The sequence below is a fragment of the Zosterops lateralis genome, assembly GCF_965231275.1.
Source record: "Zosterops lateralis genome assembly, chromosome: 1".
Classification (NCBI taxonomy): domain Eukaryota; kingdom Metazoa; phylum Chordata; class Aves; order Passeriformes; family Zosteropidae; genus Zosterops; species Zosterops lateralis.
Genome location: NC_139762.1, coordinates 42,733,562 through 42,753,735, shown reverse-complemented (window position 1 = coordinate 42,753,735; position 20,174 = coordinate 42,733,562). Strand labels below are relative to the sequence as shown.

Here is a 20,174-nt window from a genome sequence, read left to right as displayed (position 1 = left end):
GTAGGACTAACATTCATTGACTTAAAAAATCACAGATAAGTTGGCCTGCAACATACTTACTTTGGTTATTTAGGCTGTTTCTTGCTTCCAAAGGCAGGGATATGATTTGAGATACTGCATAAGCTAGTTCAGAAAGCACAAGATCATTTTTTGCTAAAGTAAAGCTGTACATGGAAGTGGAGAAGAGATACAGCTCATTTAGATCAAGAGAATGGTAAGGTGAATGGAGGAAATCTGTAATCTCTCGTAAGCTGATACCTGTTTTCTGCTTCAGATGGTATCCTGGGATGGCCTGGGCCCAAGTCACACTCCACAGAGCAACTGAAAAACGGTGCCCTCAGCTCCTTATCATCTGCCAGTGCCAACATTACGTGGGCAATAGTACCATCTGCAGCCCAGGATGCACCGGCACTGCAGCCAAGCGCTGAGGTAAGCGTGCTTGGTCTCTGTTGGGCGTTGGTTAGACACAGACCATGTGTGATGGTGGATACTTTCATTGATAAATTATTGTGTTTTGTCTTTATATTGTACTCTTTGTTTGAAATTACTTGTCAAAATTATAAGTTTCATGCAAAAGTGCACTCCAGAAACTTGAAAAATATGTTGATGATATTGTTCTGTGCTTTTACTTCTCTGAGGTACTTGGGTCAGCAAACTATGGCAAGTGTACAATTTCTTTCCTAATTTTAAAAGCAATCAACAGATTGTCGGTACATGTTTTTATCTTCTAATGCAAATAAAAGCTACTTGTTTGTTTTTCATTCTGGTTTGAGATAGACAGGAGACACTGTGTACTTGCTTGCTACCTGTTCTTCCATGTTCATGTTTGCTCTTGGGCATCTCCTGAGTACAGCTGACTATTCTTTGAGTTGAAAAATGATGTTATTTCCTGATCCCTTTTCCTGTTAAGTGATTATGGGCAGAACTTGTCCACATCATCCTCCATCAATCAGCTGATTTGTGCTTTTGTGGCATTTACTTGGTAAAGGGCAGTTCTGAAGCATCCACACTTTGAGGAGACTCACAGCTGCGTATCAGACGTCTCATGCACTGAAAATCTCTCATCATGACAAACTTCTCCAGCTTCTGCAATCTGCTTCAGTAACCAGTCCTGCCCACGAGGAAAACACTTCACTCTGAGACCTTAGAGATTATAGGGCACCCGGAGCACGTGAGACCTGGAGAACTGGAACAAAGTTTTCGAAAGAGCTGAAGAAAATAGTGAATGCTCTGAGCAATTGAAATGGTGTAAATTAAGTTACATCGCCTTTGACAAAATATGTAACGGCTGGAGACATCAATAAAGCTGTTTTCCCAGTTCTTTTGTAGTATGTTGAATTGAATATAGTTCAGAAAAATTCACAGATAAACCAGGATTTTTTTAACATGTTCTTCTGGTCCTCTATTCTCTTACTCCTACTGTCCATTTACCAAAATGTTTAAATTACCTGTAATTAATTTTTATTAGGAAGTTGGGTAATTTCTTTTTTTATATGACCCAAGTCTACTTTTTATGATGTGTTTTTAAGACAAGAGGCTATTTGGGAGTTACTACTTACTGAACCACTGAAATCTGTTTCATTAGGATTTTTTTTTTTTGGTTTTGTTGGTAGTTTTTTTTTCCTTGATCATCCACTAAAGCCAAATGGGATGTGGAAGCATGAACTTTGCAGCAAGAACATGAAGATCAGCAGCTGATTTTACTCACATTAAGAGGTATCATTTTACAGTTGAGTTGAGCCATTTATGACATGTTTTAAATGACAGTATTTTTTTATGAGTCCAATCCCTTCCTCTTCATTTGCTGATGAGAGACAGTGAGTTGTGTGCGTGGCTTGAGGTACTGCTTAGCTTGTGGAACTCATTTATTAACAAGGGAGAACCCTTGAAGGAGTGAATAGAAACAAGGAAGTGTAGCGCTGTTTCTAACACAGAATCCTCAGTGCTCTGTGAGCAGTCTTCCTGAAGTCAGCAGCCTGAGTTTGGAGGCCCTGAGGCATTAGCCATTAAAAAAGAAGAAAAAGAGGCAGAAAGAGAGAGTAAGATTTTTAAGTTACAAAAAGGTCACCTCAAGATGGTGTTTTTGGAAGAAACAGTAAGTAGAAGTTTGTGGATTGGTGGAGCAACAAGAAGCAGCTGGAATCAGGCATGCAGTTTTTGTCATGTAGTAGTGCAGTTTAATGAGCAGAAATTTGGTTTTGCTGCAAGAAAGTGGCTTAAACCAGGATTCCTTCCTGGAAGTCCTCTACAAACCTGCATCTTCCCTTACGCAGAGTCCGTGTGTTTGATGCTGAGATTGATACTGTTGGCTCTGAAGTGTTTTTTAAATGCAACTGATACACTTTTCAGTTTTGATAATTTTGATTAATTTTTTCTGAGAAACTTAACAGTTACCCTAGTAAGAATGCTGAGCCAGGTAGTCACCCAGGAGATGATGTCTGACATGCTCAAAGTTATCAACGATGTTTGTTTTGACACAATTTAACAGTTCTGTGTGCAGGATGTAATCATACTTTTAAATATATTGTGGCCTTGTGTGTCCAAGGCAAGAGCCTAGATCTGGCACTGAGTAGGCACTTTATTTTCAAAGGTATAAAAGCACTGACTGTGCTAATGTATAGCATGTATAGTAGCATGTATAATAATATATAAAAGCAAATGCAAATCATCACTTGTTTGTAATCCAGATACTTTGTTGCTAGTTACAGTGGTGACCTTAGTAGAGAATGAGAAAATGCTTCTAGATGTCATTAGCTGACATTTTGTTGATACTGAATGCCCTGATTTTTTTATTTCTGATAGCTTCTTTTAGAAGAAAAGAGGAATCCACAAGTGTCATGCAAATGAAGCTTATTTCTCTCAACGATTTTCTTTTTAAGAAAACCCAACTAGGCACTAGATAATCTTGGCTTCCTGAAGAACCTGCTGGGGTATTAATGGGGCTCAACTTTCCATATATACCTGCCAGAAGAAATAAGCCTTGCTTTTACAGATGTTACGAGATGAAAGTGCTAGTTCCTGTATCAGTGCTATCAAAATTAAATCCAATCTCTTCTTTGATTTTTAATTTTAAAAAATCTGTAATTTTATGGTTTAGCCTCTATCTCTTAGTCAGAAGCTATACCCCAAAGGAATGGGAGAGAGCTTTTTGGCTGTCAGTGTAATATAGTAGGTGTACCAACCAAACAAATTGTGACTTGACCCCTGGTCTGAAATGGAAAATGCCATTAAATGACTAACCTTGAGGAGCAGCAGACTCAGCTGCTTATATTATAGAGTGTTATTTATATGGAATAGATAATTTTAGGAATGTGGATCAGCAGTGATTTTAAGAAGAAAACAGATGTTATGTTGGGGCAGAGAGGGTTGTGGATGACTGCTGAGGAATCTTTCCTGTGCAGCTGCCTGCCAGTGGCAGCAGTTTCCTGGCAGCATGGCCGAGTGTCTGAGTGTGTTTAGTGATAACTGTGCTAAATCTGAACACAACATTCAGAATTCAACATCAAGCAGCATCATTAACAAACCAGTGACAGGTTTTTGTGTGTTTATGAAGAAGTGTGTGGATTTTTAGAATTCTCTGGAATAACAAGATTTGTCTAATACAATTTTCTTTGAATACTTAAGCATTCTTGAGGGATGTAGACAGTTCTGGAGCTGAGTTTTGATGCCATAGGTAACTAAAGTAAAACTTTTCTTTTTGGTCTGTTGTACTGTCAGGGTTTCAGGAATGTGGAGTTTCTTCTGTGGTAAAATAAAGTAGAAGCTAAAGATTATCCTCTTTAGATAATATGTTGATGTTTACTTGCTTTGGTTTATTTAGAGTGTTTCCTGCTTCCAAACGCAGGGATGTTGTTTGAGATACTGCTTAAACTGATTCAGAAAATGAAAATTTTTGTGATGGAGATTATTTTCTGGTGTGTTTCTTGCCTATTACTATTTTAGAGTTGTGATATAGGACAGCATGAACTTAAAGCCTATTATCTTTACTAGAAGAAATAACCTCTGAGAGTAAATTGCCAGATCAAGCAATTTTGTCTCTTACTTTCCATATTTTTTTTTTAATGTTTTATAAGTCTCTAAATTTTTGTTAGTTTTTTTTTTTTTTTTGTCTGGCCACCTGAAACATCAGATGGAAGGGGATAAGGTCTGAGCTGCATAGAACTATTCTCAATTTAATGATAGTTGATGTAAAATGTTCTTGTGCATCCCCTAGTGAATCATTTTGGACTTTTTGACATAAGTTGTGTTACAAGTTTTAGGGGTTTTCCGTAAAGCAGAACAGAACGAATCTAGTGTGAAGTGTGCCAGAGGTACATTCTTCAGACCTGTGATGTGAACTTGGTCTCTGTCCAGTCTGCCATAAATGGGACCCCAATGCTTTCTTCATTTCAGGTTTAATAATTTTGAAATTCTTTTCAAGAAAGACTGAAATTAATAAGTTTGAATCTCATAGTAAATTCAGTTGTAATAAACTTGGTGACAAAGTGGAATAGAGGTGTGAATCACTTTCATGGGTGAGCTACTACTCCAGTTCAACTAATTGTTATTTTGGGTGTCAGAATTCTCCCTCTGAGCTGACAAAGAGTGACTGCAGGTCAAATGCTTCCCCTGACAGCCTGTCAGGGGAATAGGTAACAGGCTGTTTTTATGTGGTGTCTGAAAGGGAAGGAATTATTTTCTTTGGATCTAATAGTTTAGTTAAGAATTATTTTGAAAATAGTTTTGTAGTTAGATTTGCTCATGTGATTTTTATGCCTTAAAATGCCATGCCAGCTGATTCTTCCCATCCTGTGGATCTGGTATCTGTGCTGTCTCTCTGCTTTCCTGTCCCTATCTTTCTCTTGCCTGTGAGGGTGAGCAGCTGTACGCATGCTCCGAACGGAAGTGTCTTTTTAATAGGATTGAAGTCTGAGCTCTGTAGGATTGAGCCTTTAGCTCTGATTATCTAACTGCTAAACCAGGTTTTAATTGTGATAGTGATTGCAAGGGCAGTCAAGTCCAGGTTATTAAAGATATTTTGGTCCCTGGATGATTTGAACCTTGATGTTTTCAACTGTCACATGGAACTGTTTAATTTTATAAGTTTATGTATTTTTTTCCCATTTCTTCAGGTGATAGTTTCTTTGTAGCTGTAATTTTTTTGATCTGTATGTAAGTATATATCTTAATATGACTTTAGAGCTATTGCAGAATGTATTAGAGATGCTAAGAAATAATTTAAAAAATGCTCATGCAATTTCAGACACTCAGCTGGATAAAAGAAATGGTTTCTAATTCAATATTACCTTTATTTATCTGTGTCTCAGCAGACGTGCCCAGGTCTGTGGATTGTTTCCTAGTATAATTTGTTTCTAGTGCTTCCTAATTCCTTTTTATACTTGACAGAAATGTGTATAATTGAAGTTGGGAGATGAGCTTAGTCATGAACATACAGTGATGGACAAGAGCAGTAATGGAAGAACAATAGATCAGGATGGGAAAGTAATGTTTGCAGTATTACAGACAGTCCCTTTTCACTGTTTAGTACAGACATTACAGGGTTTCTCAGTGTGCTCTGCTTTTTGTCCTCTGCATGATTAAGTACTTTTCAGGCTGAAGAGCACAGTGAATGGCCTGTAATGATTTAGTTAAATTAATCTCTAGGTAAAGATGGTACCAGTTAATCCATTCACTATGCAGGCCATCTAAAAAATGAAATCTGAGGTAATCAGTTGAAGGTATATTTAAAGATTAAATGTACAATTAGACTAAAAGTAGAATTAAATGACCCTAAGCCTGCTACAGCAGCACTGACAATGACTAAGATAATCTAGCTAATTTTGATTTGATTTTTCTTAGTAACTTTCTGGAATAGCTACTGTGTCAGCGAACAGTCCTCTAGTAAAACTGTTTATGCAAATAATTAATAAAAATTTAATCACCAGCCAAACCCACTGCATATTACTGAATCACTTCCACCTCCAACATGCTTGTGTTCCATTCCAGCTGCTACCTATATAATTGAGAGTAATATTCTGTGTAAAAATAAAACCCCTTTATTCCAAATCTGTTTCTAATTTGAATAAACATGAGGTTCTGATTGATGGGGCATTCCATAATTACTAGTAAAAAATCAGTGAAATCTAATCATTGGAGTATAAAGAACTTGGGTTCCTTTGCAGTAAGGCTTAAAAATTAACTTTAAATGGATCAATTGCATACTCTATTCAGTATAAAACTTGTGCTCCTTTGCTAAAGGAACTCTGAAATCAATGTTAATTTTATTTCAGGATTGTGTGCCGATTTTTTATGTGCCAGTTAATTTGCTTTGTGCTATCAGTTTTATTTCTTATATATGTGGGCTTGGTGAATACTGTCCATTAGAAATCTTACCCATCTCATTAAGACTGTCAGTTAGTTAACTAGACTTAAAGTTGGGCTCAACTCTCTTACAGAGAGAATTTGTCTCAAGTTGGCGTTGCTTTATCTTGCTTAGTGAATCATCCAAACTGGCTTCAGCTGTTCTGTCTGGTCTTGCTAGAAAAAAACCTGGGGTTTTTAGCTTGTGGTGATGAACTCTAGTGGTTCTTTATTTGAAAAGCCCAGAATGTGGAAATAAATGGCAGCTGTGATAACAGAATTTAATTCTAAAATTTGTCCTAGAGGAGGACTTCGAAGGAGCAGATGAAAAAGGCAGAACTCTTCTACACTGAGAGTTTTCAGTTTGAGATGGACCAAGTGATTGATTCATCAGACTGAGAACAATTTTTAGAAGCTTTTCAAGCAGAGAGTTCCACTGGCCTCAAGAAGTTAGGCATATAGAAGGAAACAATATTCTAGGCCTAATTTGTTTCACATACACATTGAATGTTCTCCTGCTATGATTTATACTGATTCAGTTTTCTTTTGAAAGACTTAAGGATTTTTGTTTTGGTTTTTTGAGTTTTGTGTGTTTATCATCCATGTAATGTGTGTAGTGGATGAGCAATGAAATTGCAGGAGTCAGGTTGGTTTAATAAATGTGTTGTCTTGGGGTAAGGCTGTTAATGCTGCTTGGATTAACATGTCTTTACCATTTCTGTCCTCTTACAAATATGCTGACATGTGATACTGCATTACAAGAAACAGCACTGTGAGAACTGGATTTACATATAGATTGGTATTGCAAGACCAGATGATTGTAAAGGTTAAATTTGTAGTTGTCCATCTTTTTGTGCCCTCTTTGCATATGCGAGTGGTGTATTATTGACTAATGTGGCAGTATTTTTCTGGCGTAAATTTGCTTTGCTGCCATACAAAAAGACATAAAAGAGAATTACAGCTGGCTAAATGACTTCAGCTCTGTTACTTCCTAACTTTTGAGTTACTGGGCATTGCAGGCAGAATCATAATGGAATCACAGAGTACTCTGGCTTGAAAGGGAGCTTCAAGAGGTCCTGCAGCTCAGCTCTGTGAGGGCAGCGCTAATCAGGTCAGCTTGTCCAGTCCTGAACGCCTCCCACAGTGGAGGTCCCACAGCCTCTTTGCACGAAATCTTGCAGTTTCTCTAGGGATTTTGTCAATGGGGAGCGAAGGATTGTTTGATAAGAAAAGGCATCATACTCAATGTGCTGTACTATCTGGTGAGCATCTAAAAGGGACTTACCTTCTGGGACCCTTACCAGAAGGTATTTGTCCTCCCCTTCTTCATGGGAATATGAGGCCTGAAGAACCTACTACTTGAGGTTTTTCCCCAAGGATCTCCTTCTAAAGAGGATGCCATGTAATAGGGGAGTGTTTCAAGAGTAGTTTTCTGCCAGCCTTTCCCCCCATGCTACTCTCCTGCACCGACCTGCAGCTCAGTGCAGTCTTTTGTCTTAGTTCCCCACAAGTTACAACCATGTGACTTTCAGACCCCTTGTGGTGTCTGAAGTGTTGCCTGGCAGTGACTGGAATCTGTCTGTAGAGAGCCTGACTGAAGAATGGCTACGTGCCAAAGGTCCTGCTGCACTCTGTGGTTTGTAACCTTGTACACTTACTTTGGATAGTGGCAGATACTCCATTTGTTGCCATTTGATACTCTATGTGTTGCTTCTAAAAAAATTAATTCACAAAATAAAACTGAATACATTTCAGGAAATTGTTGTTCACTAGTATCTGTGTAGCATTTAGTATAGGTTTTGTTAAAACTGTTCATGATATGATACTCTCTATCTTATGGTTGTGATTTCTGCTAGCCTTCAAGGTTTTTTTGCTTTAATTTAGGACAAGTCCGTGGGGCTTTTCTCTTCATGTATTTTGTTTTGTAGTCTCATGTTACTATTTCTTTCTGATGATACCAGGGATGAAATATATTTATCCCCAGTTCTTACTGAATTTATGCAATACTACAAAGTCCTCCTGTGTTTTAGGATTCTGATTAAACAGTTCTGTACTTCAGTAGCCATCATTTTATGAAAGGTGCTCACAAGCATGTGTGGACTGGTACTGATGCTTAATCTTTCCCTGTGGAGTCTGCTCTTGGGAATTATCTGCTTTTCAGCCTATTTTTAGAACTGACTACCTTAGGTTTATGAAAATCGATTTTTGCAAGAGGAATTGTCTTATGAAGAAAATATGAACATGTGGGGAAAAAGTTGTCCAACAATCATTATTTGGTGCATAACAGGATTACAGTGTTGTAGGTGACCCAAATGAGGAACTCTGTTTAACAGGATGTTAAGTCACTGATAGTTTTCTTTATTTTTAAATGTAATTGCTTTCAGAGTTAGCTTTGAGTATTTTTTGTGAATGCTTGCACAGGTTATACTGCAATGTAAGCACAGACGCTCTTTGTTTCATGTTACATGCATTTGTTCCTATTCTTTAAACAAGAAACCAGTCCTTTGTCTTCTGAAATCTCTTATTATCTGGTCCTCATCACTGCTACATTATGTTCAGCCCTAAATATAGTCGGAGGACAGAGTAAAACACATCTGCAGTGTAGGGAAAGGAAGCTTTCTGAGCTTGTTCTTTAATGATGAAAAGACTTCTGTTCCCAGAGATACTCCTGCAAAACATTAACAAAAAGGCATTAGTACAGCTCTCTAAATGGTCAGTATCTGGATAATGTGCTTGTCTCCAGATGCCTGGCAGAATGTTTTTGTTGAGAAGGAAAAAGATTGCAGACCAGTTTGTCATCTAAGGTAGAGGTTTTGTGATCACTTTCTTTGCTTGCATTGTCTGTGTGTCAGCCTGTCTCTGCAGTGTTAGTGCCAAGATTCATTTCTGCTTTGCTTGCTTGCTTTGCAAGTGACGGGATCTCCTGAAGAAGGATAGGTATTTCTTGGTTCAGTAGATGTCTCAGCTATTACATGTTGTATCCAATTAATCTTGTGTGATAGACAGATTGCCACACTTTGATCCTTGCACTTGTCCCTAGCTGAGAAATTTTCTGAACATCAAGTGTGTTTAGCATATTCAATGAAAAACAACCCCAAGCAACAAACCACAAAATATATACAAATTATCCGTACACACAAAAAAAGAGATTTAATCATTGATGATCCTAGTTTGAAGAATTTTATTTTCTCTTGAGACCTGAATTACCAAACACAAATAACAAATTTGGCAAGAGATTAATTAAATGGGCACTCTGTAGACATTATTTCCTGATGTAAGCTTTTTCTACCAAATAATACCTGGTTTGACCTATTAGTGCTGAATGATGTATCCACAGTTACATAAATGCTTTGACCCCCCATTGTCAGAACACAAACTCTCATACAACAGTTTCTTACCTATTCAGATAGATATACCTGGATTATTTTTTTCATATGTAGCTTAAGGTAAGTAGAATATCTGCCTATTATACCATTTTTTCTTTGTTATATGAAGGAGAAAGTAACTGTCTTGCTGATTGCTTCTGTATGTAGATGATAAAAAGAAAGTGATATTTTTGCTTGCTGAGGTGGTGTGTGTAAGTTACAGTGTATTCACTTTTTCATTGTAAAATCTTTCTCATTTGATTCTCTGCCTCTGTTACTTGCTTTTATATTTTAAAAGTTAACTTTAATTTTGGTTCATCATTGTTAGAGCTAAGCTCTAATGACAGAATGCTAAAGGTGTGACTTTGAATGTCTTCTGGGGTTTGAGATGGGTGGGTTACTCCTTGAGGTGGTAGACTTTCTGCATTAGAGGAAACAGCTTCTATGAAATACTGAGAGTAAATTCAAAAATAATAAATTTAAAAATAGCAGCTGAGCTGAGCCTACATATTTTGCTGCCTTTAAGAAACCTTTTTCAGGATGAAATGAAGGTGTTTGCTCTCTAAATTCTTCATTTAAGATCTGCTTTGCTTCTGGGCTCATTACGTGGCTTTGAAAACATCAAACCTTGAACACTGGACAACCTGTGTGGCAAGATTTTAGTAGTGGGAGGGCTACAGGGGTGGTTTCTGTGAGAAGCTGCTGGAAGTTTCCTCTGTGTTTTACAGAGCCAATGCCAGCTGGCTCTAGGGTGGACCTGCTGCTGGCTGAGGCTGAGCCCATCAGTGATGGTCATAGTTCCTGTGGGATAGCAGACTTAAGAAGGGAGATAAAAGGGAACTCTGCAGAACAGCAGCAGAAAGAGGAGTGAGAATGTGAGAGAAGCAGCTGCAGACACCAAGGTCAGTGAAGAAACAGGGGAAGGACATGAAATGGTCCAGCTGCCAGAGCAGTTGTTATTCTGGAGCCCGTGGTTTGGACCATGGTGAGTCAGGCTCTCCCTCTGCAGCCCATGGAGGACCACGGTGAAGCAGATACCTACCCACAGCCCCTGGAAAACCCTGTGCAGGAGCAGGGACGCTGTGGAAGCTTATGCTGGAATAGGTGCCTTGTAGGATCTGGATCTGTGGATCTGAGCAGAGAGGAGCCCATCCTGGAGCAGGCTTTCTGGTAGGATTTGTGACCCTGTGGGGGACCCATGCTGGAGCAGGCTGTGCCTGGAGGACTGTACCCTGTGGAAGGGACCCACGGAAGTGTAGTTTGTGAAGAACTGCAGCCCATGGGAAGGACTCACATTGGTGAAGTTTGTGGATGACTCTGCCCCATTGGGAGGGAGTCTCTGCTGGAGCAGGGGAGGAGTCTGGATCCCAGTTCCCCTCAGGCAAGGAGTGAAGTACTGACTGCAACTCCCATTCTCAGTCCTCCTGCACTACTGTGGAGAGGCTGGTAGGAAGTAGTAAAGTTAAGCCTGGGAAGAAGTGGTGGGAGGATAGTGTTCAAGATTCGTTTTTATTTTCTCGTTACCCTACTCTTATTTGATTTGTAATAAATTGAACTAATTTCCCCAAGTTAAGTCTGTGTTAGCCATGAGGTAATGGGTGAGTGATTTCTCCCTGTCCTTAAATCAACCCATGAGCCTTCCATTTCATTTTCTCTCTCCTGCACAGCTGAGAAAGGGAGTGGAAGAGTGCTTTTGGTGGGCATCTGGCTCCTAGCCAAGGACAGCCCACCTCAACCGGTAGCATGACAATATGCTAGTCTATATATAAAATACTAAGTACAACATACTGCACAAGCTACATTTGATCACTGCTAATGAGGGATGGTGCAGTAAGCTTGCATGCTTTTCTGTCAGGTGCATGCTAGAGTAAGTGCAATTAAATGTGTGGTGCCCAGTGGAAGAAGAGAAGTGGCACCTGCAAGTTTAGTGCAGTTTCATCATTTCTGATCCAGTGACAAGCCCTGCAAGAAGCTAACAGCTCATTATATGCTACTACTTTGGGGTGTTCTTACTGTACGTGCTTTACAAAAAGAATTCTAACTTTAGTATTGAAACTGGTGAAAATCTTACGGGGCCAATTTCTCACATTAGTGTAAATGTGCTAAAGCTCCCTGACCTTATGGAGTTATATTTAATCTTACACCCACGGAAAACCTGCTTGCAAGCTCTCGAGTTACACAAATGCAAGTATAAATGATGCTTGCAAACCTATGCTGTTGTTGAAGGGATTCTGAAAACCAAAATGGGGCCTTTGACTTTTATATACACTAGTATGGACCAAAGATAATCAGAGGACTCTGCAGAAAATACAACAATCCTTGTCTATTCTGAAAATGCTGATCTGTTTAATATTGCTTCTTATTCCATCTTTCTCTTGATAAGTGGACAGTGACATGGATTTAAAACTGAAAAACCCAGCCCAGAGGATTGTGATCAGTGGTAGAAGGTCCAGTTGGAGGCCAGTCACTAGTGATGTACCCCAGGCGCACTGTCCCACATCTTCACTAATGACCTGGCTCATGATGCAGAGTGCACTCCTGTAAAGTTCGTACGTGATGAAAAACCTGGGAGAAGTGGTTGATGAGCCAGGGGGTTGTGTGCTGCCATGGGGAGAGGTCTTGGCAGTCTGGACAGAGAAGAGTCTCTTAAACATAAGCTCAGGGGTGTGCCAAGTCCTGTATCTGGAGATATTTGAGGGTCAACTCTTACATCTATACAGGCTTGAGGCCCTCTGGTTGGAAAGCAGTTTTGCAGAGATCAAGGGGGACAACAAGCTGACCATGACCCAACAAAATGTTTTTGTGGCCAGCAGGTTCTTGGGCTGCTTTAGGAAGCAGTATTGCTAGCAGGTCGAAATCCTTCCCCTCTACTTGGTAGAGGTGAGGCCACATCTGCAGTGTTGTGCACAGTTCTGGGCTCCCCAGTGCAAGAGAGGCATGGACTTACTGGGGTAAATCCAGCACAGGCCCACAAAGAAGATGAAGGTTCTGGAGCATCCTTCCCATGAGGAGGGTCTGAGAGAGCTGGGACTGTCCAGCCTGGAGAAGAGAAGGCTCAAAGGTATTTTATCAGTGTCTATAAATACCTCATGGAAGTAAAGAACAGGGAGACAGATTTTTCTCAATAGTGCCCAGTGACAAGAGAAGAAGCAGTGGGCACTTGGAAGTGAATCTGAACACCCATAAAAATGCACGTCTGCTGTGGCGAGTGTTGAACACTGGCATGGGTTGCCCAGAGAAGTTGTGGAGTCTCCATCCTTGGAGATAATCAAAACTTAGCTGGACATAGTCCTTGGGCAATTGGATCTACATGCACCTGCTTGGGCAGGGTATGAGACAAGAAGATACCAAGAAGTCTGTTCCAGCCTAAATGAGACTGATTCGGTGTTCCTTTCTTCCCCTCAAAAAACTAACCAAGATGAGACCCAGGTTGTTCTTGACAGTATTGTTGCATTGTATGGTTTATGAAATATGTTGGAAAATTAAGCTCTCGGTATATCTGTATTAATTAGCTAACAGTTAATTTCTAGCACGGCAGTTAATTTGAAAAATTAACTGTCTGTAGAAGGAGAGAGGCACATTTGCTATACTCACAGAAGTATAGCTTTTGACTCTGTGATTCTATCCCGGGCTTGTCAAAGCGTCTTTTTTCTAAAAGCATTTTTTTTAAATGCAGAATGTTTCCTTCAGAAAGAATTTCTTACCCTTACATGTTTCATCTGATAAAAAAGAATCAGCATGTTTTCTGATGGAGACTGCTGACTAGAACATCCGTTTTGTGTCCCAGCAGATGACCTCTCTAAATTAATCGATCCCAGTCCTAATGAGGTGACCTGTTTAAAATAGCTCTCTGCTGGTGTATATTTTCATGTCTTTTGAATTTAAACTTTGAAGTGCATCTCTTCCTGGGATTTTTAGAATTTATCTTTTTTTTTTCTCTTCAGATTTTTCGGAAAAATGCTGGTGCTTCAGCCCAGTATTAGAAACTTTTTTGATTAAAATGGTTTTAAATAGAAGCCCCTTTTTTGTGGTTGTTTGTAACTGGTTCAGAATTGGATTTCTCAGGGTCAGTACCTAAGCCAGGCTGTGCTGTTTGTTCTCAGGCTGGGCAGTGCACAGCTCAATAGCTTTTACATTATGCTCTGACCACACGGGGTGGAGCAGATCGCTGCTTTCCTAGGTCAGTGTTGCAGTTACGTTTTACAGGACGAGGTAAAAAAAAAGTCTGTATCTGATAATTCAGAAAAGCTGCAGTTAAAGGATAATCACTCCACATAATCCTTTGCATTCTGCTGAATGCTTACGCACTGGATGCTACTAAACTGCAGGTGATTTCATGGAAAGAAAAAGAATTAAAGAATGGGTTAGACTTTTATGACACTTTAAAGATAACATTAGCTTTGTATTTTGTGACTGCGTGTCCACTCACACAGTGTGGTGCTTACATGTTGGTTTAAGAAAATGTGTTAGTTAAAGAAATATGTGTTAGTTAAAGTTAGTTTATGTGCTTCTAAAAACCTGTTTAATAGTTATGTAGAACAGCTAATGAGAAGAGAGGGAAATATAGAAAGGATATTGCTTTCTGAAGATGACTGCTCTTCAGTTCCTGTAGCATAAATTGTAAACTGCTTCTTTAAATTCTTTTCCTTGGAAAGTGAGAAAAGACCAGTTGTCTGCGTGTCATTCACTGAAGGTCACTAGTGTGTTGATGACTGTAATAGCAGAGTTGTGTTTTTTTTGGTGACCTTGCACAAGTCCTTAGAATAGGGATAGTTCAGGTAATTAAAAATTTAGTCTTTACCATGTGCTCATTAAACACGATTGATCCTAATATAACATACTACTCATCCTCCCTGATGAGCAGAAAGGCATTAATTTACAACAATGCAAATACTACTTTTTTGAGCACCCCAAGTGTCCATAGAGTGGCTTGCTCTGACCGTGGATGTTTTGCAGGGTAGCAGAGAGGTGATTTCACAGAATATTCTGATTTGGTTGCTATTTCGTTAGCCAACAATTAAGAGGCAAGGAAAACCTAGCACCTATTTCATCAAGAAAGAAAGAAGGATTTTCTGGCCCTGGGTGAATGTGCAACCTTTGGAAGAAAAAGAAAACTCTTACTGTATAATTTAGTTTGCAGACTGGTAATGGGTAATTTGTTTGTTTTCTGATGCTCTTAACTACTTAAGGCTATGCAGCTGTTATATGTTCATGTAAAAGGATGTTACCTGCCAGCACGTTCTCTTTTTGTCCTCTTTCTGTCTCACACTTGTGCACACTCACAGAAATTTGTGGCCCTTCCCCTCCCTCCCTCCTGGAGAGCTGCCGATCAGGATATCCTCTGGGAACAGCAGCACCATTTCCCAGTTGGAGCTGCAGGCTTTTAAGCTCACTGATCTCAATGCCATGTGACTGGAAATGCAAGGAGCAGATTGCCATCCGGTGCACACTCTCCAACCCCTCAGATAGAAAAAAAAAAAAAAAAAAAAAAGAAAAAAAAAAAAGAAAAAAAAAAAAAGAGGGGGTGGGAGTGAGGAGGGGAGGTTCCCTTGCTTTTTTTGTAGCGCTGTTAATTCCTGCTGGAGCTTGTTTGCCGCAAGCTCGGTTCATGGCAGTAACAGAAGCAGCAGAGCCTATTCGGTAGCTCAGTGCTCTCAATGAGGTCAAGCTGGATCAAAGGGAAGCCTCCCGTGGAAGCATCTACTGTAAGTTCTGATACTGCTTTTTCCGTGCTACCTCCAAATGAATTGTAGCCTGTCTGACTGAGCCAGGCTTCAGTGCTTTATCCTCCCCGACTGATAATTTTGTGTGAGGTTGTCAAGTTTTATGTTAATTGAACTTGTCAGTGAGGCGTCAGTTGGGTAATAATGCTGCGCGTTTCTGGAGAAAAGGGCTTATCGTTCTCTCCTTTTATTTTCTGAGAGAGTGGGAAGAAGAAAGTGTGGTTTTGTCCTTTTGAAAAGCTCCAAGCTGTTGAGGTTACAGCTCACCAGATTCTCTTTTATGTAATCTACATATTCTACTTTCTAAATAAAGCAACTGTAAAGTGTCTTGCAAAGATGCAAGAATGCAAAGATGTCCTTGGGTTTCACCAAAATGCTATCTTTTAGGAATAGCTACCTAAACATTTAAGTAATTAAAAAAAGAAAGTAGTCCATTCAAATCTTGGAAACCTCCATAGTAACTAAATTTCAAAGAAACTCCCTTTACACAAGCTGCAGTTCACCTGAGGGGTCTCTAATGTGATCATTCAGAAATATTCCTTTGAAATCTAATTCTGGGTATCAGCTGGTTTTAGTGAAACTTTCCAGTTGCGTAGGCTTCCACAGTGAGATGAAAAATTTCTTGTTTTATGTAATGAACTAGCTGTTCCTGCAGAAATGCAATTTAGCATTAAAGAATGCTAACTTTTGCAGGGAGTGTTGTCTCATTTACAGCGCAGAATCTTTGGGCAATAATGACATGCTGGGCTGTAGTTTTTCATCTACATAACCCAATTTTTTTTCCCTTGAAGTACAAAAAGCTTACTTGAATACATATCTGGAAGGCTTGCAGAGTGGTTTCAATGGATTGAACAAAGTAACTACCACCTGTTTGGATTATTGTTGGTTATACATTGTAAACCCTGAGGAAAAATAAAATATCACAAGTCATTATCCCTTTTGCTATAAAGTTCCTCTTGAAGGGACTGGCATGGTGCCTGTCTCTTGATATTCAGCCGGTATTTTTGGATACTCAGCAGCACTGTCATTGTGTTATGAGGTGATGGAGTGTTGCAATAGTTATAAAGAGTTACACTACTGCTCTGCTTCCCAAAATCTAATGTCTTTGGGGTTTTTTCAGAGGTGTGTTCTTTAATTATAGTTGTCTTTTTGTCTTTTCTAGTTAATATCTTGACTTTCTTAAATATCCAACTTTGAAATTGGATAGAGAAAGGGAGAAAAACCCCTGTAAAATCGGGTCATTCAGCATCTATGTATGACATGAATATTTGCTGGGCAATCTATGAAATAAACTGCAAGACTCATTTTCAGCTGCGTATTTCTGTTTAAAGAAAAGATGACTTGTTACTTAAGAATGTTACGAGTTTTATCTGACATGACTGCGGTATAAATATGAGAAGAGAATGCGTAAATTAGCACCTCATACTTAGCACTCTCATTCTGAGGAAAAGATCAAAATGCTTTATGAACCCATTGCTGGGTTTTTTATTTATTTTGACTTTGTATCTTTTCTTGGTTTTAACAGAGGCTGTCTTCAGTTCCATTGAGACAGCTCCCTTTTTAAACATAGAGAGTGGGGGGGAAATGCCCATTCTGTATGTTTTTGTCCAGATGGTGACGTTTCTTTTCATTTCAGCATTCAGCTTCAGAGTTGATCCTAGTTGAAGATGAAATGACAGATACTGAAGATAATGAAGAGGAGGATTTAGGAGTCATGGATGATCAACGTAGTATAATTCTCCATCTCATCTCTCAGCTCAAACTTGGCATGGACCTTACCAGGGTATGAATACTGTATCTCTTTTATATTTGTTCACTGTTGTTTTTTCTTCTCATCCTTCTGTGTGTTTGTGTCCACAGCCAGTTCTTGTGAGTGTGTTTTGCCCTTGTGGACAGCAAAGTTTTTGTCTTTTCGTCTTTAAAAGAGTGTGGTCCCAGAGAGCTATGGAGTGCTGACTCTTGCTAGGCAGGCTTTCACATAAAGTGACCACATCAGATATTTTAGAGATGGAGGGGGAAGGAAAGAAGAAAGAAGAAGAAGAAAAAAATCCTCCAAAACTCTTGCCTTTTTTTTTTTTTTTTTAAGTCTTTCAGAATAACCATATGTTGTGTTTGTAACCCACATATTGTCAGGGTGCGCTGGGGGTTTGAGGAACAATAATGGCAGTTGTATGCATGAAGGATATACATGCTCACATAACTGCTTTGTGGATTGGATTCCATTTAATTGCAAGTCAGCTTCAAAAAAACCCATGATGGTAAAGAAATTAGAGTCTTCAGTGTATCAGTTCTTGTCTGTGTTGAGCAGCTCATCACTTTAACCTTCTGTGCATTCTTCTGGTCCTAGAACCAGTATTGTCACAAGCTTGACAATACAGTGTTGGGAAAATTTTCCCTTAAGTCCGTAGCATTTTGGAAATGAGGTAGATGTTAAAGGAAACTTTTTGAATAGCCTTGTATTCCAGTGAAACCTTCTCATGGGGCTTAATAAATAATCAAGCGGATTTTTGTAAATATATGGAATATCCTTTCCTTGCACAAGGGTTTTCTACTTAAAAATCCCCCGAATAAAACTCCTGTAGTCCACTTTTCACAAATAAGAGTTCATTCTGACAGTCTCTGCAAGTAATATAAAGATTGGAAAGACCAGAGAATTTCTCTGGCACATGAAGTAGTTTTGCAGGAAGTTGTTCTCATGGGCATTTTGATATTCTGAAGAGTTAATCTACTTTTCTTTTTTTTACATATTAATCAAAAACTATAACTTTCTTACAAAATAAGGTTTTCTCAGTATAGTTTTTTCCGCTTCCTGTGGAACAATTGTCATTGTTTTAAAATAATTACATTTTTAAGACTGAGCAATCCTGAGTTCTGTTGCTGAGTAGCTGCACAGAAATGAATGTTTTATTCTAAATAAAACAAAAGTTTCATCCTTCCATTTTGAATAATTTATACATGTCACTTTTTAGTATGTCTGGGGTTATATGCAGTTCATTTTTGGTTTTGTTTTTCTTACATTCTCGCTTTTTCTTAACTCTTCCTCTTTACTGTGTTGGTTTTCTAAGGCTGTCTGAATCTATAATGTTCAAACTAGGCTAAGATTTCTTATCCATGGTTCTTGTGTCTTCCAAAAATTTTTGTCTTTGGCAACAAACAAGATTTTTCTTTCCTGATTTTCACTGTCATCTTTTTTGTCATGGCAGAGTAGGCAAAACCCAAAGACACACAGTTAATATAAATAAGAAAAGTGTAGACACTTAAAAGAAAAATATGAAGTACATATATGATACCCTGTTTCTTACACAGTGTTCTTAAAACAGAGTTTCTAAAGATACTGATAAATGTTGAAATAAGAAGAGAAACAGGCATATGGCAGAGTTAGATCTGTCTGTAGTTCTCTGTGTGATGCATGAATACACATATGATAAGTATTAATGAGACATGCCACATGTGCACATCACTTTTCTGCCCATTTTGAGGATTAAAAAAAAAATACTGGACAGCTGGCTGCTTTTTTTATCAACTTTGCTTACTGACATGAGGCCCTTAGGACCACTGACATGTGATGGTAAAGCTGGGTTTGTTGGCTGCACTTCCTCCCATTTTTCATTATTCCTCTGAAAGTCAGATTTCAGAGCACCTTGATGCTCATCACCTTCTGCTGGAAGTGGTTGTGGCACAGTAGTTGATAATATCAGAGGATGTTTTTACATGTTTCTATTTTTTTGTGCCTTCTTCCCTAGGGCTATCTTTGGTTCATTCTGAGAGCTTGGATTGCTGCATGATATTCACATGAGCAAACAGCTTTTTCTGAACCCTTGGTGGATGCATGAGTATTACCTTCACATTCCATATCAGAGGAATTCCGTATCAGAGCATATTTTCCTTATGTTAGCCATGGCCTTGCCTGTGCTGACAGCACACTGAAGACAGCCACATTTAATATTGTGGAGGTGCTTCACTTCTGGAATGTGTCATACTGCTGTGCCTTTTAGGGGAGGAGTTAAAGAGTAAGAAACTACTGTGAAGAAGAACACCTGCAGTGAAGTAGGGGTTTTGTGGGGGTTTGCTCGAACAGGCTGGACTCTGTGGTGACCAAATAGACTTCAACAGCTGCTAGAGAGGGCTGGGGGGGAGCAGTTCACAGCAGCAGAATGTGGTACACAACTGATGCTTTGGACTGGGATAGCCCTTTCAACCTCAGTTAAAACCAGAATTGCTGAGGAAAAACCCAAGATTCTAAATTATTTGTCCTTCAGACTTTTAAAAAATGAAAAATAGTGCCAAACCCCACTGACACCTTTTGTTGGCAAATGGCATCTAATGGATTGCAGTTAATGCTAACAGTATACAGATGGATGATCACTCCCCTGCATTCCTTCACCTTCCTTACACAGTTAATATGTGCTAAAAATGAAGAGTCGCCATTCTGTTTAAAAGGGCTGCCAGTAATTCTGCAGAATGTCAACCTGTTGTATATTAACACAGTGGTGTGTTCACGATATCATAAGTTTTTATTTTGTTTGCCAATAGTATTTTACCTTGCAGTTCTAAAATGTAAGTGGCATGAAAATAGCTTGTTTTATTCCCACAGTGACACAGATGACAGTGAAAAGAAAGCTTTTACACCTCTAAGAGAAGGGTATCTCAGCATGAGGTACTTTGGCTGGATTTCTGAAAAAATAAGGGAATGGGGCTGACACCCATGTTTTTCCTCACAGTAAATAATAGTGGGGATCAGTATCTG

The 20,174-nt window shown here is 39.0% G+C and overlaps 1 protein-coding gene across 1 annotated transcript in view; it reads left to right on the top strand.

The window, feature by feature from the left end:
• OSBPL10 (oxysterol binding protein like 10) overlaps window positions 1–20,174 on the top strand; it is a gene marked incomplete at its 5' end in the record, with an annotated part of 111,691 nt that overhangs the window by 72,173 nt on the left and 19,344 nt on the right. The window contains 2 exons of the mRNA XM_083871826.1: window positions 275–429; window positions 17,064–17,210. Coding sequence (XP_083727952.1) covers window positions 275–429; window positions 17,064–17,210 — 302 coding nt within the window. The remainder of the gene's footprint in view (window positions 1–274; window positions 430–17,063; window positions 17,211–20,174) is intronic.